The sequence below is a fragment of the Euleptes europaea genome, chromosome 9 (assembly GCF_029931775.1).
Source record: "Euleptes europaea isolate rEulEur1 chromosome 9, rEulEur1.hap1, whole genome shotgun sequence".
Taxonomy (NCBI): Eukaryota; Metazoa; Chordata; class Lepidosauria; order Squamata; family Sphaerodactylidae; genus Euleptes; species Euleptes europaea.
Genome location: NC_079320.1, coordinates 10,100,431 through 10,122,645, shown reverse-complemented (window position 1 = coordinate 10,122,645; position 22,215 = coordinate 10,100,431). Strand labels below are relative to the sequence as shown.

The window sequence follows — 22,215 nt, the reverse complement described above, 5'->3', positions numbered from 1 at the left end:
CCACCCTCCAAAGCATCCATTTTCTCCAGGAAAACTGTAATCTGGAGATTAGCTGCAATTCCGGGAGATTCCCAGGTCCCACCCAGGGGTCGGCATCCCTGTTTCCAAAACCTTTCAGAAGGGCAGACAACACTGCAGCCATTTGAAAGGCTGAGGGGCTAAAGAATTTCTGAAATGACCCTAAATCCAGAGGAGAAAAAACACACACAAGAGAACCGATGGGAGATTTAGTTCAATCTATGACCCCTATGCATTTTGCACAGACTTCGTTGGGGGGATCTGTAAAATATTATAGTCTGGACACTGCCCACAGCAAAAGCAAAAGGGCCATTTGATGGGGGTGGGGCTAACAGGCCAAAACGAGCTTCCTGCTGAAATGAGTAATTAGAGGAAAAAAACAAAAAGGTATAAGACAACTAAAAGCAATCAACTGACATCCTTCTTTGTGCTTTGGGAACTTTTCCGGAGTTTCAAAAACAGTTTAAGGAGCCCTGTGGCACAGAGGGGCAATCTGCACTACAGTCAAAACAAGCTCTGCTCACGACCTGAGTTCGATCCCGACAGAAGTCGGTTCCAGGTAGCCGGCTCAAGGTAGACTCAGCCTTCCATCCTTCTGAGGTTCATAAAACGAGTACCCAGCTTGCTGGGGGTAAAGTGTAGACGACTGGGGAAGGCAATGGCAAACCACCCCCGTAAACATAGTCTGCCTAGTAAAGGTCGGGATGGGACATCACCCCATGGGTCAGGAATGACCCGGTGCTTGCACAGGGGACTACCTTTACCTTTTTAAAAGCAGTTTGCCATGTGGATTGCAGGGGGGGGGGGCGGTGTTTGCTGTCAATGGGGAAGAGCCGAAAGCATCTTTGGGCAACTTGAACTAGTTGTTTTAGAAGGTAACCATGTTGGTCGGCTGTAAGATTTGAGACCAGTATCATCTTAAAGTCCAACAAGATTTCCAGGGTATTTGATGAAGAGATCTTTGACTTTCGAAAGCTTACCATTAGGAAGTGTCTCCTCATGATTATCCAAAATCCAACTCTCCTGTAACTTAAGGCCATTAAATCTAGAGCATCAACGGACCTTTACGTTAACTGTGTGTTTAATTTCCACTGCCTTCAACGGAACATAAACCTGCTTAATTTTCTCTGGATTTTACCCATATGTTCAGTTGTGTGATTCTGCCAGCTCAAACCAAAGGAGGAAAAGAAAAAAAAATATTCAGGCAGAAAGGAGGGAGCGTCCTTCCCCCCACCCCCACGCGACAAACAGGTGGAAGAAAAGAAGGTGAACAAATTTTAAAATGGGATGAACAACGTTGTATAGATTCGGAGGGTAAACCTGTTGGTCTGCAGTAGAAGAGCTAGTTTCGAGTCGAGTAACACCTTAGGGACCAAAAAGATCTTTGAGGTATAAGCTTTTGAGAGTCAAAGCTCATTTTGTCAAACATAAGCCAAAATGGAGATCTCTGAGACCTGGAACTGATTTAGACATGCATGGGGCCCAATATAAACTACAAAAGCAGTCCCTTGCAGGCTTGCTTTGAAGAAGGGGCCGTGGCTCAGTGGTAGAGCATCTGCTTGGAAAGCAGAAGGGTCCCAGGTTCAATCCCCGGCATCTCCAGCTAAAGGGACTACGCAAGTCGGTGATGTGAAAGACCTCTGCCGGAGACCCTGGAGAGCCGCTGCCGGTCTGAGTAGACAATATTGACTTTGATGGACCGATAGTCTGATTCAGTTTAAGGAAGCTTTATGTGTAACAAACAGCATATCCTATTGAGCTCAGCAAGTTACTTCTGAGTAAACACATTTGGTTCATGCCGGAAGAGACCCACCACATCTTTAGTAAATCAGCGCATAAAATATGCATGTACTACGTCTAGCCCAGATTCCTAAAAACAGCCAAAGAAAGGAAAAGCAAACTAGGTCATATGCTACCAGGAAAATGCTGATTATTTTAATATATAGCTGCTGCTTGCTCCAGATTGAAGGGTAATTCTACACCTGCAGTTGTCAAGATATTTGCCGAAAATTCCTGCTTTGCATCAGCAGCCATATGAAAGTGACAAGTTTTCAATATTAATGAGTCTGATGGATCACAGCAAGGCTAAGCTGGCGTCTTTTACACGATGGAAGATGCTCAGTGGCAAAACAGAGCGGCCTTTAAAAAGCGCATAACGTAACAGTTTTTTAGTACCACCTGCAATATTTTGGAAATGCTCTTCAAAAACTATATATGAGCACGGAAGAGGCTTGCTTGGGGGGAGGAATTGCTACTGATTTTGAAAGGGGGGGAAGAGGAAATATTAATGTAAGGTTCCCCAACTTTTCCATGAAGTGGTTATTATTTTTTTAAGTACAAAAGGAGCATTCCTAACTGGAAGCTGAATCTCACAGCATGGTGTAGTGGGCCAGCATGGTGTAGTGGTTAAGAGCGGAGGTTTGGAGAGGTGGAGTCTGATCTGGAGAACTGGGTTTGATTCCCCACTCCTCCACATGAGTGGCAGACACTACTCTGGTGAACTGGATTTGTTTCCCCACTCCTGCACATGAAGCTAGTTGGATGACCTTGGACTCTCAGCCCCACCTTCCTCATAGGGTGTCTGTTGTGGGGAGGGGAAAACGACTGTAAGCCCGTTTGAGTCTTCCTTAAGTGGTGGGAAAAGTTGGCATATAAAAACCAACTCTTCTTCTTCTCACATCTGCACACTGCATTGGTGCAGTCAGTCTCCCATCTGCATAGACTTATACACACATTTCTTTTGTGACTCTAGAACAGGCAAACCTAAACCCCAAGTAAGACTCTTCCACTAAAGTTTGGAGGGGGGGTGTCACTCAATAGCAAGCTTAAAAACATAAGCAAGAAAGCTCATCTGAGGTCACAACTGGTACTTGAAGCGTGTTTTGTTTCTCCTGGCAGAGATGGTCGCTATTCCAAAAAAATGCACATTTTGCAAATTTGGCTTTTTGGCCGTTTGACAAGCAAATGGATCAAGCTGCTGTGTGTACTGGATCGCTGTTCCATGTGCCCTCCCCCAGCCAAAAGAGACACGCTGTCATGTCCTCGTTACAAGAGAGTCTCATTTTTCCAACAGATGTTCAGGCTGTCACCTGCTTAAAGAAAATCGTATGAGATTTGAACAGATTTCAATCTGATTGAATTGGCATATGAATACGGCAAGGGTCCTAAGGAAAATGGCGCAATTTCTTTGGTTTTAGGTATATCCAGACATCACTGGAAATCACACTATATAGCAATCATTCGCCAATGGTTTCTCCTGTACAAACACAACACAACCGGTTTGCGAAACACTGCTTTAACACAAAGACGCAATATCCAACGAGGCAGCCCAAGTTGGTATTTGTTTTTGTGAGAACTTACACACACAAAAATTGTTTATTTCTCAAAATCTGCTGCTTGATTAGAGTCATTTACTGATCTCTAGTTTTTAAAATCTAACCAATTAGGAGCCCCGTGGCACAGAGTGGAAAGCTGCAGTATTGCAGTCCAAAACTTTGCCCACGACTTGAGTTCGATCCCAACGGAAGTTGGTTTCAGGTAGCCGGCTCAAGGTTGACTCAGCCTTCCATCCTTCCGAGGTCGGTCAAATGAGTACCCAGCTTGCTGGGGGTAAAGGGAAGATGACTGGGGAAGGCACTGGCAAACCATCCCATAAACAAAGTCTGCCTAGAAAATGTTGGGATGTGACGTCACCCCATGGGTCAAGAATGACCCAGTGCTTGCACAGGGGACCTTTACCTTTTAACCAATTAGGATCTATGTTACGACTACACTTCCACATCAACCTAATTCACGCATACAGGGCAACACAAATCCCTCCTTCCCGACCAATGCTTTAATTGATGTTTTTACGTCTTCGTATGTATTTGAACTGTTTTTAACTGTTTAAATTATATGTGTTTTTTGGGGGGAGGTTGATTTTAACAGTTTTAAAATGTGATTTTATTGTATATGTTTTAAATGGTTACCTGTCTCGGAAAAGCACAATATAAATGTTGTAAAATAAATAAGTAAAATGGTGCGGACAAAGCACATGCCAGTATGGTGTAGTGGTTAAGGAGAGTCAGAATGCTGCAGTGGTTAACAGCGGTGGTTTTGAGCAGTGGACTCTGATCTGGAGAACCGGGTTTGATTCCCCACTCCTCCGCACGAGTGGCGGAGGCTAATCTGGTGAACTGGATTTGTTTCCCCACTCCTACACACGAAGCCAGCTGGGAGACCTTGGGCTAGTGACAGCTCTCTCAGCCTCACCTACCTCACAGGGTGTCTGTTGTGGGGAGGGGAAGGGAAGGTGATTGTAAGCCAGTTTGATTCTCCCTTAAGTGGTAGAGAAAGTCGGCATATAAAAACCAACTCTTCTTCTTCACTCTTATTTTCCAATGTTACGTTTGAGGACAGGCCACTAAAACAGAGGGGGGTCCTTACACTGGCATAACATCGGCTTGGAGGCTGCCACCCAAGCCTTTCATTTTTTAAGAGAGCATCAAGTGGACCAAAGAAATTCTTTCTCCAACTGCAGTTAATTCGCATCTGAGCAGCACTTGTGAAAGGTCAGCTGTTTGGATCTCTTCCCAATTGAACTCTAGTTTCTCAGTAACTCTAGCAGAACTGTGCTGGAGAGCCTAAGCAGACTTGAGTGCAGAAAACAGTGACCCAGAAGATACGGAGGCTTGCGTGACAAGAGCTAGCATGGTGTCGAGGTCAAGGTGTTCGACTAGGATCTGGGAGACCCAGGTTCAAATCCCCGCTCTGCCTCTACATACCAGCCCTGGACTTCCTTAGTGGTCTCCCATCCATATACTAACCAGGGCTGGCCCTGATTAGCTTCCGAGATCTGACAAGATCGGGCTAGCCTACGTTGTTTTAAAATTTTGTAATCCACCTTGAGTCTCTGCGACAAAGGAGAATAAATGATGCAAATAAGTATTTCCCTCCTCAACTGAAATTATCGCAGAGGTCTCTGCCCCTTAGATCAGCTTCTCCTGTCAACCCCACTCTGTAAAGAGGTACAGGCAGGGTCGGCAGGATCCCACGATGTCTCTGTTAAACCCCACCCACCCCAAAATAGCCTCCCTGACAGTATGAGGAAGGGCTGTTCCCTCTTAATGCTGAGGAACGTCTGCTGCAAGATGACACTTTTTTATGGGTGGAAAGATACCAGCTGGATAGTAGAATTTTTTTTTTACCGTAAGGATAGTTCAGCAGAGGAATCGGCTGCCTAGGGAGGTGGGTGAGGCTCCCCCCTCTCTGGCAGTCTTCAAGCAGCAGCTGGGCAAACAACTTTTCAGGGGTGCTCTAGGCCAGTGGCTCCCAAACTTTTTGAGTTGTGGAGCTCTTTTCAGGAGAGAAATTAGTCACGGAGCACTAATGTTCACCAAGCAGCTATATACTAAACCGAGTAATATTTTTCTTTCCAATCTCTTCATGGAGCACTAGGAGATGTTTCGTGGAGCACCGAATGCTTTGTGGAGCACAGTTTGGGAACCGATGCTCTAGTCTAGGCTGATCCTGTACTGAGCAGGGCGTTGTACTAAATGGCCTGTTTGGTCCCTTCCAACTCTGTGATTCTGTGATTTTAAGAGGGCTTAGGACATTTCCCCATTGACCTATGGAACACAGTTATACTGAATTTTAGAAGTGCACAATATTTCTGTTGTACCCAGTTGCTAACTGCCCTGGGTCCCTAATATTAAGGAGAAAGGCAACACCAGACGTTATTATGGAGAACGATTAAGCAGTCAAAATATTTCTGTGGAAGAAAACTATTTGGTTAAGAACTGGCCGCTTGGACATCGGCCATGGGCAGGATGGAGTATCAAGTGTCCCCGGAGCTGGGTTCTCTGTGGGAAACCCCAGGTCTTCTGGGCCCCAAGACCTATTTGTAGGCTCCCATTCCACCTTTCCCCAGTGTGATGGGCAGCCCTTCCTGCTTCAAAACAAACCATTCTTTCCTGTTAGCAGGCTTTGTCCGTGAAACAAAGCAGCTTCTGTTTGCGGCTCTCGGGCTCCATTAACTTGCTCGCCTATGCTCATCTCCCATTCGCTTGCTGTAACTTGGCGAGGTTTTGTTCAGATCCTTAGCTGTGCCGGCCTCACTACTTGTGCCCGGTTTGAGCTTCAGGAACTGACATCAACACTCACCTACAGTTGTACGCTGGCCCAGACAGCAGCTAGGGTTGTCAGCTCTGGGTAGGGAAAAACCTGGAGGTTTGGGGGGTAGAGTCTGAGGAGGGTGGGGTTTGGGGAGAGGCTTCACTGGGTTATAATGCCATAGAGTCCACCTTCCAAAGCGGCTGCTTTCTCCAGGTGAACTGATCTCTGTTACCTGAAGAGCAGTTGCAGTCCCAAGAGGTCCTTGTCAAAGCCTATGTATTTATGTTACAATATCTGTATAAAAGCTTATAGATGTAATGGAAGGGCCATAGCTGAGAGATAAAGCATCTGCTTGGCATGCAGAAGGTCCCAGGTTCAATCCCCGGCATCTTCAGTTAAAGGGACCAGGCAAGTAGGTGATGTGAAAGACCTCAGCCTGAGACCCTGGAGAGCCGCTGCCAGTCTGAATAGACTATAACTGACTTTGATGGACCGATAGTCTGATTCAGTATAAGGCAGCTTCATGTGTTCTTGGAACCATTAATGAATGTATATAAAATAGACTTGTATTTGTATAGTAGTATTGGTTTCTATTGGTTTATGTTCAGGTACCACTCCCCTCTTTATATATTGGTAGTACCACCTGAAGGTTGGCAGCCTAGACAGCATTCGCTCAGAAAGGCCCGGCCCTGAAGAAACCAAGATCTTTCTCCTTGACATCATAAAGCAACCCCCCGCCCCAACATTTTCAGCCCATGGGCACCTTTGCAATTCTGACACAGGGTGGTGGGCACAACCACACAATGGCTGCCACAAGAGGCAGAGCCAACCACAAAATGTCAGGGAAAGAGGTTATGCATAACTCTAAAAGTAACTCTTCAAAATTCAAGAAGAAGCCATGGTTAAGAGGAGGCCATTTTAAATGTACATACTGCTAGAAAATATTTTGTTGCTTACACGCAGCTTACCTTCAGTCACAGAGTGACGGTCCTTATGCTGTGGTGGCAGTTGCAGCCAAAGCAAAGGTTTTTGGAAATGCACAGCCAACCAATCAGAAGCCCTGCTGGGCAAAAGCCGCACCAGACCCTGCTCATTTTCTAAGAACACTTGGAGGAGGAGGAGGAGGAGGAGAAGAGTTGGTTTTTATATGCCAACTTTCTCTACCACTCAAGAAAGAATCAAACTGGCTTACAATCCCCTTCCCTCCCTCTCCCTACAACAGACACCCTGTGAGGTAGGTGGGGCTGAGAGAGCTCTAAGAGAGCTGTGAATAGCCCAAGGTCACCCAGCTGGCTTCATGTGGAGTGGGGAAACAAACCCAGAGGGTGCCAGGAAAGGTCTTAGCAGGCACCACGGCCCACGGGCACCACATCAAGGATCCCTGTCATAAAGGAACATGAGAGTCCTTCTAATGCCTGACCACAACTATTATAGGAGAAGCTGGTACCTCCTATTCTGCAAGCATATCAAAAGCCTGCATAATCTCTGTTTGCGGCAACAAAGTACATGCATGGGGGAAGTCCCTTGCAACATCAGGATCTTCCACAATTTTTAACAAGCAGAGGCCGGGATTTTCAGATAAGGATTCCCAAGATGAGTTCCAGCTGCTGTGTGCTGCAATCCTAAGGGAAGAGCAACAACAGGCTTTTGGCTAGGATGAACTTAGATAAATCAGGGGAATTGTCACCATCCTGATCCGAGAGCCAGGACGATAAGCCTCGTGGGCCAAAACTGGAGAGAAAGGTTAGGCTCTGCCCAGGAGAGCCAGCATGGTGTAGTGGTTAAGAGTGGTGGACTCTAATCTGGAGAACCGGGTTTGATTTCCTACTCTTACACATGAAACCAGCTGGGTGACCTTGGGCTAGTCACAGTTCTCTTTGAACTCTCTCAGTCCCTCCTACCTCACAGGGTGTCTGTTGTGGGGAGGGGAAGGGGAAGTGTAAGCCAGTTTGATTCTCTTTAAAAGGCAGAGAAAATGGGCATATGAAAACTAACTCTTCTTCTCCTCGCCAGTGGTGCACAGCCTCTCCCACAGGAACCAGTACAAAGATGCCCTCCCTTGAGTTTTCCACGAACAAAGACTTGAAGGAAGGCAATATGAAGAATGCAGATTAAAAACCAGCAGGGGCTCACAAGGTGGGTCACAGGAAAGATCCTAGCTCCCACCACTAACAGCCACTAAAAAGAAGGAAATGTGGGTGCTGTTACTGAAAGCTGCCAGGAGGTGGCGACAGAGACACCATAGACAGAACCATGCTGGCACAGCTACTGAGTGGAGAACCGAACTCGGCACCGGTAAGCGATGTCATCACTTGCAACCATGGCAGATAGTGCCACTAATTCCAGTGGACAGCGCTGGAGATGTCTGACTCCTGACATCCACTGCCAAGGGCACCAAATATTCCCTTTCCTCTCCAGCAGCGGGAGCTGGAATCCTCCCTACCTCCCATTTGAGCCACTGCTTATAAACCTGTTCCTTTACTGAGGACTCTACAGCCAGTGTGGTGTAGAGGTTAAGAGTGGTGGACTCTAATCTGGAGAACTGGGTTCGATTCCCCGCTCCTACACATGAAGCCAGCTGGGTGACCTTGCGCCAGTCACAGTTCTCTCCGAACTCTCTCAGCCCCGCCTACCTCACAAGGTGCCTGTTGTGGGGAGGGCAATTGTAAGCCGCTTTGAGACTCCTTAAAAGGTAGAGAAAAGCGAGGTATAAAACCCAACTCTTTTTCAACTCATCTTCTTCATTGAGAATCTAGGTGAACATAACAGTGGTTTGTTGCCTTCATGTGGGGCTTGTGCAGGATGCAACCGCAGCGGGCTGTGACATCTACAGGAGTTCAGCACAAGGACAGAGGAAAAAACACTCATTCCCCCAACTTCTCTGCATGATGCCTAGGACTTGGGACAGGGGAGGGATCAACGGCAACCACAGGGCTGGCTGCCAAGCCAGGATCTATGAACCCTGAAGTCTGCCTTCCCATTTCATTTCCCTTTTTAAAGCACAACACTGTGGTCAGTTCGGTCCCAACGAGGGTAGAGTTCAAGCTGCAAATGCTGCCTTGGAAGCTGATTTGACCACTCAGCTGGCTTCGTGTGTAGGAGTGCGGAAACAAATCCAGTTCACCAGATTAGCCTCCACTGCTCATGTGGAGGAGTGGGGAATCAAAACCGGTTTTCCAGATCAGAGTCCACCGCTCTGGTGACAAAGGGAGCTCTGACTCTTGAAAGCTCATAACCTGATAATCTTGCTGGTCTCTAAGGTGCTGCTGGACTCGAATCAAGCTTTTCTACTGCAGACCAACATGGCTACCCTCTGAAACTGTTTTGCTATTAAGGTCTTAAAATGCCTAGAAGTACTGGTCAGAGCCAATGTGGTGTAGTGGTTTGGAGCGGTGGACTCTTATCTGGAGAACCGGGTTTGATTCTCCACTCCTTCACATGAGCGACGGAGGCTAATCTGGTGATCTGGATTGGTTTCTCCACTCCTACACACGAAGCCAGCTGGGTGACCTTGGGCTAGTCACAGCTCTCTCAGTCTCACCTACCTCACAGGGTGTCTGTTGAGGGGAGGGGAGGGGAAGGTGATGGTAAGCCAGTTTGAGTCTCCCTTAAGTGGTAGAGAAAGTTGGCATATAAAAAACAACTCTCCTTCTTCTTCCAGCGTGGGAAGAGGCAGGCTTATTTATCCTTTAAACTTTTTCCTCTTGGAAGAAACAACTGACACATACTTAGAAGGAAAGCATCAGGCAACTTTCAGCTACTCAAGGGGGCCCAATGAGCAATCGCTGTGACTGCCCGCTCATCTAACGCCAACGATTGCAAACGCACCCTGTTTGGAATCTAAAGGCTGCCAAGTTCACTTGGAAACTCACAGGCAAATGACTGGGCCTCCACCTTCCCGGCAATCGAGCATGCAATCCGTGCCCTCTATAGAAAGAAACCCTTTGTAGTTACCCTGAATTTTCAATTCCTAAAGAGAAGGAGAATAAATTCCTGAGAAGGAGGCAAAGGGGAAAGGAGAAATAGAAAAAAGAAAACACCCATCAGATTCCTTCAAGTGCAGGCGCGGAGCCAGGAAAGTATTGCTCTGGAGAAGAAAAGTTTATACCAAGGAGGGGGAGAAACATTTAAATGAAACTGTTTTTGCTTAGGGAGAATGATGTTGCAGAGTAATTGCCGGCACTGAAAGGGTTCCGAATCTGGCCTCCCCCCCACCCCGCTTACTTAAGGAAGATGTTCAACGGCTTCCCACGCTCCCTGAGACTGAGCCGGCCTCTCTAGGGTTAGAAATTGGAAAGAAAAAAACCCTGCAGTGACCGGAAAAAAATGCTTAAAAAAAACCCCACAGCCCTGCTAGAAACCAGATACAGCCTTTTTAAAAAAGTATCCTTTATTATGTTGTAAGCCAACCATGTATTGGCAAAAAGCAGCTACAGAACAAGGGTTTTTGTACAAGCAAGAAGAGTACGTATCATATTCCCATGTTACTGTTTGGCTTGGGAGTGCCCATGCAGTCTGTTGCTGGGAAAAGCGGCTTCCCATGTGCGGCGTGTATGTCAAATTGCAAACAAAAGGAATCTTTAAAATTGTGACTGAAAATGCATGAAAAACAAGAAAAGCCTAGCTGGATCAGACAAAAAAATACCATCTAACCCGGCATCCGGATGGCTCTGGGAAGCCCACAAGCAGGGTGTGGATCCCACAGAACCTCTCCTACTGGTTCTTATCGCACACCCACTAGGTTCAGAGGGGTGGGGGGGAGGGGCAAATGATCCAGCGCCAATTCTATCAGTGCAGACCTTTCACCTCGCCACCCTACTAATGCATATGCCAAGTGCCAATTCTGGGAGCGGCTTGAATGGCAGTCACCAAAGTTTTTCTTTCAGGACGAAGCCATATTTTAAAGAAATGCTTTTTAAAAACAAACAATAACTAGCCTGTTGCCTCCGCTCCCTGTTCTGTCTCACAAATGTTAGGAATTCTGCCTCTGGGTGCATCTTTAGAGTCGATGTTCACATGTCTCCACACCATGTGATGACCAGCATGGATGAATGGAGCCATCACAGGTAGAGCTTTCATGCTCTGAGTCAGCAGTGTGATGCGGTAGCTAAAAGGGCAAATGCGATATTGGGCTGCATCAACAGAAGTATAGTGTCCAGATCACGCGAAGTGATGGCACTGCTTTATTCTGCTCTGGTTAGGCCTCATCTAGAGTACTGTGTTCAGTTTTGGGCAAAGCAATTTAAGAAAGATGTAGACAAGCTGGAACGTGTCCAGAAGAGGGCAACAAAGATGGTGAGGGGTCTGGAGGTCAAGTCTTATGAGGAAAGGTTGAAGGAGCAGGGTATGTTTAGCCTGAAGAGGAGGAGACTGAGAGGGGATATGATAACCATCTTCAAGTACTTGAAGGGCTGCCATATAGAGGAGGGTGCTGAGTTGTTTTCTGTTGCCCCAGACGGTTGGACCAGAACCAACGGGTTGAAATTAAATCAAAAGAGTTTCCGTCTAGACATCAGAAAGAATTTTCTAACAGAGCGGTTCCTCGGTGGAACTGGCTTCCTTGGGAGGTGGTAAGCTCTCCTACCCCTGAGGTTTTTTAAGCAGAGGCTAGATGGCCATCTGTCAGCAATGCTGATTCTATTACCTTAGGCAGATGATGAGAGGAAGGGCACCTGGGCCATCTTCTGGGCATGGAGTAGGGGGTCACTGAGTGTGTGCACGGGGGGAGGTAGTTGTGAATTTCCTGCATTGTGCAGGGGGTTGGACTAGATGACCCTGGTGGTCCCTTCTGACTCTATGATTCTACGACACAGCTCTTTGCAAAGGAAAGGGTCAGTTCACACATTTCAGCTGAGACTCAAAAGATTAGAATAAATGTGGGCACAGTTAGGATGTTTAGTGTTAGATAGCAGTTAGTGCTGGGCTAGAACTGGGGAGACCTCAAATTCGCACTTATCATGAACCTTACTGGGTGATCTTCAACCCGTCACCATCTCTAAGATTAACCTAGTTTTTCAGAGGATAAAAATGGAGGGAAGGGGAGAACAATGCACGCCACTCTGAGCTTCTTGGATGCAGTGCGGGATAAAAGTGTGTTAAATAAAACAAGTAACAACATTAGAAAAGCGCTCGTCTTCCAAGTGCCACAAGGCACCTGATTAAGAACTAGGGAGGTTTTGCCTTCTGTTGCCAGACCACTGCTAGAGGATAGAAACAAACAGCAACTATACCATTACAAAATGTAGAGAATGTTAGACCTTAGGTAAGGTTGCTCATAAAAAGTAACGAGAGCAACAGAGGGGTTGTGCTTGGTAATCTTTGCCTCGGTTACTTTAGATGCCTGCTTTTATAAATCCCGATAACTTGTCTTGCCAAAACCATCTCAGAAATTCTCTGACTCAAGAAAGTTAACTTGGTTCGGTTAATCCAGTGGTTCCCAAAGTGGGCAGTACCACCGGAGGTACTAAGAGGCATGGGGGCAGCAGGGGGGTGCTAGAGGTGGGCCCCTTCAACTGTGTTGTTCACTAATTTACATTTGGCACCAGGCTGCCAAATTTGGTGGGAACGATCAGAATTTTTTTTACAGACTCTGAAGAGCTGGTACCACTGGGTCAAATCCATCAGTTCTGTTGAATAAATTTCAACCAAAAAGTTTTAATCTGATTTTGAATAGATGTGCAATTCATGGTTACTGTATTGAAATTTTATTGTTATTATCTTCTTTAGTTCATCACGAAAACCCCAATTTTGAATAATGCTTTTGATGGGATAGGGTAAGGGGCCCTGGGGTTGAGTCTGTGGATCCAAGGGGGCTGTGGCCCAAAAAGTTTGGGAACCACTGGGTTGATCAATCCAAAACCACCCTTTAATTTTTGCCTGCTTCGGGTCATATCCCTCCGCACCCTTCCCCCCCCCCTCCAGAGTTAGCAACACAAGGAGCTCAAAACTGCCTTTCCCTCAGCCACACCTAGCAATTTATTAACAATTAACTTAATTAACCAGCTCATCTGACCATGAACACAATAGCCAGGCTTCGGTAAAGATACGGCAAGAGAGGGTTTAGATAAAAGGTTTGATTGTATGCAATAAACTTTGGAAGCTATGAGGCCAGGTTTTCTAAAATGGAAAAAGGGCCCCTCTCCATGTGGGTGAGTTACACTTCTCAAGGATTGTCCCTACAGCATATCACACTTCTTTTTCCCCCATCAAGTCGCAAGGGACTTATGGCGGCCCCATAAAGTTTTCAAGGCAAGAGGCGAACAGAGGTGGTTTGCCATTGCCTTCCTCTGCACAGCAACCCAGGACTTCGATGGTGGTCTCCCCTCCCAATACTAACCGGGTCGAACCTGTGTAGCTTCTGAGATCCAACACTCTAGCACTATGCCTGGCCCAGCCAAGTTAGGGCATATCACACATAGAGAGTGGGTACAGTTTCAAGAAACGGGATGCAGAAGTAGCATACTTCATGAAAGCCCCCTGGTTCCAAAGGTGTGGTGATTGGCTATGAAGATTGGCTACGATGAGTCAGTGCAGACCTCAACACGTGCTCAGAGGAACTCTCCTTGACAGTTTATATGTGCAACCAACAATTGTGTATGTGTTATGTGCCATAAAAGCACTTCCATCTTATGGCAACCCTATCCTATGAGGAACCAAGTCCTATGAAGAAAAGTTAAAGGAGCTGGGCATGTTTAGCCTGAAGAGGAGAAGACTGAGAGATGATATGATAGCCATCTTCAAGTACTTGAAGGGCTGCCATAGAGAGGAGGGTGCCGAGTTGTTTTCTGTTGCCCCAGAAGGTCAGACCAGAACCAACGGGTTGAAATTAAATCAAAAGAGTTTACGTCTAGACATCAGAAAGAATTTTCTAACAGTCAGAGCGGTTCCTCAGTGGAACAGGCTTCCTTGGGAGGTGGTAAGCTCTCCTTCCCTGGAGGCTTTTAAGAAGAGATTAGATGGCCATCTGTCAGCAATGCTGATTCTATGACTTTAAGTAGATCATGAGAGGGAGGGCATCTTGACCATCTTCTGGGCATGTAGGGGTCCCTGGTGGTGTGGGTGGGAGGTAGTTGTGAATTTCCTGCATTGTGCAGGCGGTTGGACTAGATGACCCTGGTGGTCCCTTCCAGCTCTAGGATTCTATTATTCTATCATGATCTCCCAAACCTGGAACTTCTGCATGCCAAGCAGATGCTCTACCACAGAGCCACAGCCCCTCACTCTGTGCGTGGTGATTTATAAAAACAATTATACTGTTTTATTAAGTTTAGTATTTGATTTTATACACTTTAAAAAATGATGTTAGCCATCTCTGTGACTCCTGATTGAAAAAAGTATAAGTGTTTTAAATATATAAAAGGCTAAATAAGCATGTTGAAAGTGCAGAAGAACCCTCCCGCTTTTCAGTCCCCCCCCCAAATTCCTGTCTGGTCACCTGGATCTGATACTTACTCACCATAGGTGAGCAGGCAAGCGTCTGTTCACAAGCCTGCCCTCAACCCACTTTTTCTCACCACCTCAACCTGATTCTGTGACGCTACTGCCTGTCCCTAGAACTCACATGTGGCCAGATTTCTACCAAGCCCTTCCAAGTTCTGGGTTCAGCAGGAAACAAATTCCAAATCTGCATTCCGATAACTGCGGTTAAGGAAAGCTATGCATAAATCCTGCTGGCTACCAGGTTCACATGTGCAAATCAGACACACACACAAGAAAAGTCATGTTTAAATACTAACTGAGAGGTTACCATGAACTACCAATGCAAACACCAGGTTTAACATGAGCTCATTTCCTCTCCACAAACCGGGGCTTCTAAGTCTAGATTGAACCCTGGCTTATGAGCCTAGCTAGAGGGAGGAAATCCAGCTCTGCTTCACCCATGTGCCTGCCCTCCTATGTCAGGGGTAACCAGAGTCACAATTCTACCACAATCCTCAATGTGAGAAGGAAGAGGGAGGAATAACATTTGACAACCTGCAGCATTTTTCCATAACCACAGTTATATGTGATGTCCAAATGCAGCCTCAATAAATAGGGGGTGGTAGGAGAAGAATTCCTTTACTTAAAACTTTTTAAAAATTGCATAAAATTATCAATGCAACTTTCCCCCTCCTGCAATCAGAGCAACACATATTTTTTAAAAAATATTTTTATTAGAACTTTTCAAACAAACATAACATTCTCAATCATACACATACATAAAGCGTAGACAATCTTTCGGGGAGTTCTATTTGAATTAACCTATAATCTATCTAAATCCTTTATCCATATTTCCACTACTTCTCAGACTATCTGTCGATACAATACTTGATACTTAATACAATTGATATTACCCTTTCTATACTTTACTTTTATTCTTTGTCTGCTGCTCTAAACTTAACTATTTCATATACATGATAAATCTACTGCCTTTATATTGTTATTCATTTATTTATTAACATACCTCAGCCCTTCTTTACTAAGTTACAGTTTCTACTTTATATAATCAAAATAAAACACCCATTTCTTCTGAAATTCTTCTATCGTTCTGCCATTCACCAGAGCAACACATTTTTTTTAATGGAGATGTAAAATTAGAATGCAACTGAGGAGCCCCTTCCAAATTGCACTATAAAACAGTAACCAAAACTAGGAAAGCCAGGTCACATCTTGAAAGCAGATGCTATTTTTCACATTCTCAAAGTAGCCACATTGAAATCATTTGCTCATGTGCAACATCTGGCTCGCTGGCATGCACTTTTTTAAAAAAACGAACAGGAAAAAGTCAATCAAGTCCCTTCCCCCCCTTTCCATCCTCTCCTCTGCCTGATGATGCATAAGAGTACCTTCATATGTTCGGCATTTACTTCCACCAACATATCTGTAAGATATAGACATAATAAAAAGGATTTCTGTCTCTTGCTCTGTCTCTCTTTCAGTAAGAATCTTGTTATGTAAAGCTGTCTGGGAAGTTTGCAAAATCCAAGTCCACATCTTCTCAAAAGAAACTGATTTATTCATAGCTACCAAAAAAAGGGGGGGGGGAGAAAACCCCATACAAAAGCTCCTTCAGAGATCTAATTTCATTTCAGCATTTCCCCAGGGACAGCTCTACTGTTTGCAGTTGTTAGAAGGCCTGAAGTGAAATACCTTGAGAGAATAAGTTTCTCTCAGTGCAATCCTATGCAGAATTATTCCGATCCAAGCCCACTGAAATCAATAAGCTTAGACAGAAATAACTCGGCACAGGATTGCAGAGTCATGTCTCCCAAAATCACTTTGCATAACAGCTCCTTGGCTAATCCTATATCCTGCGTGTGCATAATATAAAATAGCCAATTCTTTCTCTTCTACTACATTGATCTGCCAAAGCAGGCTTTTAAACACAATCTCTGTTATCAGTCTTTAAGGTAATGCAGGACTCTTTTACATTTTTTATCTAAAAACACTGACTTGCTGTAGGGTTGCCAGATCTGGGTGGGGAAATTCCTGGAGATTGGGGGTGGACCCTGGGGAGGGCGGGGTTCACCGAGGGAGATCAGCAGGGATGTGATGTCATATGTGATGTCTTATAGTAGTCTAGAGATCAGCTGAAATTCCAAGAGAGCTCCAGGGCCTACCTGGAGGTCGGCAAACCTCGCTTTCTGCTGCAAAGTGAACTTTTTTTCTTCTTCGGTGCCTTCTCACCTTAACAAACCACAACTGTACAGTGCTGGCCCAGCAGCTGAACATTTTCAGTGTGGGAAAGCGCTCTGCCAAAACCACGAAGACCAAACATATTATCTGAGTCACCATACTTCTTTTCTATCTTTATTCTAGAGGGAACTTCATACAGAGAAAGAATGCTCAAGAAGTTATCATTTACATGGACTCTAATCTGGAGAACCTGGTTTGATTCCCCACTCCTCCACATGAGTGGCAGAGGCTAATCTGGTGAACTGGATTTGTTTCCCCACTCCTCCACATGAAGCCAGCTGGGTGACCTCGGGCTAGTCACAGCTCTCTCAGAGCTCTCTCAGCCCTACCCACCTCACAGGGTGTCTGTTGTGGGGGTGGGGGGAAGGGAAGGTGATTGTAAGCCGGTTTGACTCCCCGTTAAGTGGTAGAGAAAGTCAGCATATAAAAACCAACTCTTCTTCTTCTATACTGTACCCAACCTGGCTGTGTGTGGGTTTTGTTTGGTCTGTTTACAATCCTGTTCCTTCTTTGCTGCCTCTCTGCTGCTTTTCCACGCAACTCTGCCTCTGACCCCCAAAGGATACCACAATGGTTGGATGAAACACGAGAGGGCCGGATTCAGGAATCTCCATCCGGTACTCCGTTATCACCACCGCCAGCCACCCGAACAGAGGACATTTGAAAACCTCCCAAGAATGCGGCCCTAAAAGACAGACTTCCTATGTCCCGCATGCTCTTGCGAGAGGTGTGGTAAATGGGAAATTCTGCAGCCCTACAGCGGTCCTCTCCCCGCAAAAGTGTAGGGAAAGGTTCCCTCAAGATAATTTCTTTATCAAGCAGCACACTGCAAACCACACACCCTATTTCTAATAAGTTCCGCGCCAGTTTTTTGGCCTGCAGTGACAACAGCCTAAAGTCTTCATAGGTGTAAAACTTCCTTGGATAAATACCAAGCTTGGCCAAATCAATCTAGAAGTGAGTGGGGTGGGGGGTTAAGGTTTGCTAAAATATTAGCCTTCAACTGGTGGGTCAGGGCTACTGTGAAATCCTAAGAGCACTTTCCTGAGAGTAAGTCCTATTGAATTGACCTGAGTGGGATTCTGAGTAGACCTGCTTAGGATTGCTCTCATAGTGTTTAAGGGGTGCATCATTATGTATATTTTTATCCAACAAAATAAGTCAGTATTATAACCCACAAATGTGGATCACAACAGTGCAATCCTAAACAGAGTTACTCCAGTCTAACCCATTAATTTCAATGGGCTGAAGCTTAAAAGCAAGCGTCCAGTAGCACCTTAAAGACTAACAAAATTACTGGCAGGGTATGTATGAGCCACAGCTCACTTCTTCAGATCTGAAGAAATTCTTCAGCTGTGGCTCACGAAAGCTCATACTCTGCCAGAAATTTCGGTAGTCTTTAAAGTGCTCCTGGACTCTCACTCTTTTCTACTGAAACAGTCAGACCAACACGGCTGCCCTTAGAAAAGATTTGAACTGGGAACCTTCCCTTCTTCTCTGAGCCCCCACACTCTACCAGCTCTTCCTAAGACAGTCTGCGGTGGTGGTGAACCCATCACGTGGTTGCATTCTTTGGCCCCCATAACCAAAAAGAGCAGAAGAAAACAAACAGAGAGAGAAGGAGAAAAGAAGATCCATGCAGTCAAAGTTCAGAGTTAAGCCCTTTGTGTGTGTGTGTGTTAAGTGCCGTCAAGTCGCTTCCGACTCATGGCGAGCCTATGAATGAAAGTCCTCCAACATGTCCTATCTTTGACAGCCTTGTTCTGATCTTGCAAACTGAAGGCTGTGGCTTCCTTTATTGAGTCACTCCATCTCTTGTTGGGTCTTCCTCTTTTCCTGCTGCCCTCAACTTTTCCTAGCATGACTGTCTTTTCCAGTGACTCTTGTCGTCTCATGACTTGACCAAAGCCCTTTGCCTGCTTGCAAATAAAAGAGGGGCTGAGAAGATTCAGGGCTACTGTCTTGATGCTTTTCTTGTATCAAGCTTGGTGATATAACAAAAACAGGATTTGGAGTGGGGTGGAGACCTCAACAACTTCCAAGCCACATGCTTTGTCCTCAGTGGCCAACTCTTGGTGGAAAGTGCCGTTCAAGTCACATTCAACATAAGATCATAAGAAAGGCTCTGCTGGATCAGACCCAGGCCCATCCAGTCCAGCAGTCTGTTCACACCGTGGCCAACCAGGGGCCTCTGGGAAGCCCCAAACAAGACAACTGCAGCAGCACCATCCTGCCTGTGTTTCACAGCACCTAGTATAATAGGCATGCTCCTCTGACAGTAGAGAGAATAGGTATGCATCGGGACTAGTATTCATTTTAGATCATAGGAAAGGCCATGCTGGATCAGATCAAGGCCCATGAAGTCCAGCAGTCTGTTCACACCGTGGCCAACCAGGGTCCTCTAGGAAGCCCCCAAGCAAGACGACAGCAGCAGCAGCATCCTGCCTCTGTTCCAAGGCCCCTAACGTCACAGGCCTGCAAATGTAACAGGCAACCTGTGGCGACCCCTTGGCTTTTCAAGGCCAGCGACGCGCGGAGGTGTTTTGCCATTGCCTGCCTCTGCGACCCGGACTTCTTAGGTGGCCTCCTAGCCAAGTCCCAACCAGGGCCGACCCTGCTTGGCGTCCGAAACCCGGCCAGCCCGGCTCCTCCGGGTCAGGCCCCACCGCCAACCAACCCCGAGCAAAGCCATCTCCATCTCCAAAACGGCCCTGCAGGGAGGGCCTCCGGGCCAAACCCACCGGCTCCCTCCCCTCCCCTCCAAGCCAACTGATTCCCACGGCGGCCCTCGTGGTTCTTTCCATCCCCGGCGGAGGGTCGCCGCCGGGCTTCCTCCACCCGGTCCCAGACACGCGTCCTCCGCCCTCCCCGCTCCCGCCCGGCCGCTCGCCTCGCCCTCCCTTCGGCCCAGCCCGCCGCCCCCCTTGCAAAACCCTCCCCAGCGACGGCCACGCGCGCAGCAAGCGGACCCCCTTCCCGGCCCGGCGTAACGTGTGAACGCGCCCCCCCTCCTCTTCCAGGAATGAAGGGCGAGGCCAGCGCCTTGGAGGGGAAGCGCCGGGGGATGCTGGGCTGCAACAAGCCGTCCCCGCCCGGCCCGGGGCCCCCTGCCCGCTGCACTCACCGCCGGTCTGCCCACCGCCACCGCCATCCTCCCGCCGGGCCGCCTCCCTGCCTGCCGCTCGCTCGCGCGCGCCGCCCAGCCGCCCGCGCCCCCTCTTATAGGCGGCCGCCCGCCCGGCCGGGAGCGACCATTCGCCTGCCGGGGGGGGGAGGGGGCGGGGGTCTCCCCCCCCCCGGCAAAGCGGGCGGCCCGGACCCGGCGTGGCAGGCCGGCCGCCGCCCCCCCTCGCCCCGCCCGAGGGCGCGCCCTGCGACCACCGACCCCCCGGCCGCGCGTGGCCAAGGCCCGGCCAAGGGCGCGCGCGGACCCCCCCCCCGCCCGGGCGCGCAATGCCCGAGTCCGGGCCGAGCTGGGCGGGGTTGAGCTGGGCTCTGCCTGGAGGGGACTTGTGGCACCAAGCTGCCTTCTACTGAACCCGTAGAAAAGGGCCAGAGTCCAGGAGCACCTGAAAGACGAACAAGAATATTTTCTCCAAAAGGGCCAGAGTCCAGGAGCACCTGAAAGACGAACAAGAATATTTTCTCCAAAAGGGCCAGAGTCCAGGAGCACCTGAAAGACGAACAAGAATATTTTCTCCAAAAGGGCCAGAGTCCAGTTGCACCTTAAAGACGAACAAGAATATTTTCTCCAAAAGGGCCAGAGTCCAGTTGCACCTTAAAGACGAACAAGAATATTTTCTCCAAAAGGGCCAGAGTCCAGTTGCACCTTAAAGACTCACAAGAATATTTTCTCCAAAAGGGCCAGAGTCCAGGAGCACCTTAAAGACGAACAAGAATATTTTCTCCAAAAGGGCCAGAGTCCAGGAGCACCTGAAAGACTAACAAGAATATTTTATTAAAAAAGGGCCAGAATCCAGTCGCACCTTAAAGACTCACAAGAATATTTTCTCCAAAAGGGCCAGAGTCCAGTCGCACCTTAAAGACTAACAAGAATATTTTCTTAAAAAAGGGCCAGAGTCCAGTCGCACCTTAAAGACTCACAAGAATATTTTCTCCAAAAGGGCCAGAGTCCAGTCGCACCTGAAAGACGAACAAGAATATTTTCTCCAAAAGGGCCAGAGTCCAGGAGCACCCTAAAGACTAACAAGAATATTTTCTCAAAAAAGGCAAGAGTCCAGTAGCACCTTAAAAACTAACAAGAATATTTTCTCAAAAAGGGCCAGAGTCCAGTTGCACCTTAAAGACGAACAAAAATATTTTCTGGTAGGGTATGAGCTTTCGTGAGCCTGTTGAGTGTAGTCTTTCCAGACTAACAAAGACTACATTCAACAGTAGCCGTGCAGATTAGCTTTGGATTTCACACATTAACAGATCACTTCAGGATACAATGGTTCCATATTCACATACCACACCCTCATTAGCACATTATCTGGATACTTACAGGACAATGGTTAGCACATTACCTTGGTTACTTTTTGCAGGACAATGATTCAGCTCAAACCCAACCCCTTTCTGACTATATATTACTCTTCCTACACACTTGACACTGAGAGACACTGTCCTTCAGTGTTACTCCTCTGAAGATGCCGGCCACAGCTGCGGGCGAAACGTCAGGAAAGAAAATACCAAGACCACGGTCACACAGCCCGGATAACCTACGAGAACCAATGAACTCTGACCGTGAAAGCCTTCGACAATATTTTGGAAGCAGGGAGAATGGTTGCAATCTGCTGTAGAGAGAAAAGCAGGGTATAACTATCAAAGGAAATGAATAAAATCATCTGCAGGATCTCGCAAACCCAGATGCCCACCAAATACATACGGGATAGGAGGTTCTCACTGAAGTCTCCTTGAAATGAATGGAAGGAACGACTGGCAGTTCTAGTTTGTTTCAATGTCAATCAGCTTCCTGCAAGTCAACCTTCTGTTGGATTCTGCCACACAGAGGTCAGACTGTTAAGGGCTGTTCACCCGCCCTTAAGAGCATCCAAAACCCAGGGCCTGAAGCTGCCAAGTATGTTGTATCATGGACAGAGCGACCTCTACAGGGTGCAACCTACAGTTGTGCACTACCTCCTCTAATCACACAGTTCTCCATGAGTAAAGCTGTCCCAGTGAAGCTTTTGTGAGCCTTGGCTCACTTCTTCAAACACTGCTAGAACATGAGTCCATCTGTCCTTAAGTAGAGAAGAGTGAATTAAACACACAACGGCAATGTAAATGTCAAAAGCAAGTAAATGACATTAGCAGGCATGATTGGATTAGGTGTGATATGCAGAGGAGGAGTAGGCATGGAGACATTAGCATTGATAATGAGACAGGAATCCCAGGTCCCTGTTCAATCCAGGAGAATGCATAGTCTTGATT

At 47.0% G+C, this 22,215-nt stretch overlaps 1 protein-coding gene across 3 annotated transcripts in view; it reads right to left on the bottom strand.

The window, feature by feature from the left end:
- The window catches only part of SEPTIN11 (septin 11), a 120,403-nt gene extending 100,464 nt beyond the window's left edge, over nucleotides 1-19,939 (bottom strand). For all 3 annotated transcript variants that reach the window (XM_056855146.1, XM_056855144.1, XM_056855145.1), the window contains exon 1: nucleotides 19,910-19,939. In XM_056855146.1, coding sequence (XP_056711124.1) covers nucleotides 19,910-19,936 — 27 coding nt within the window. In that variant the 5' untranslated portion in view covers nucleotides 19,937-19,939. The remainder of the gene's footprint in view (nucleotides 1-19,909) is intronic.
- Nucleotides 19,940-22,215: the final 2,276 nt, after the last annotated feature.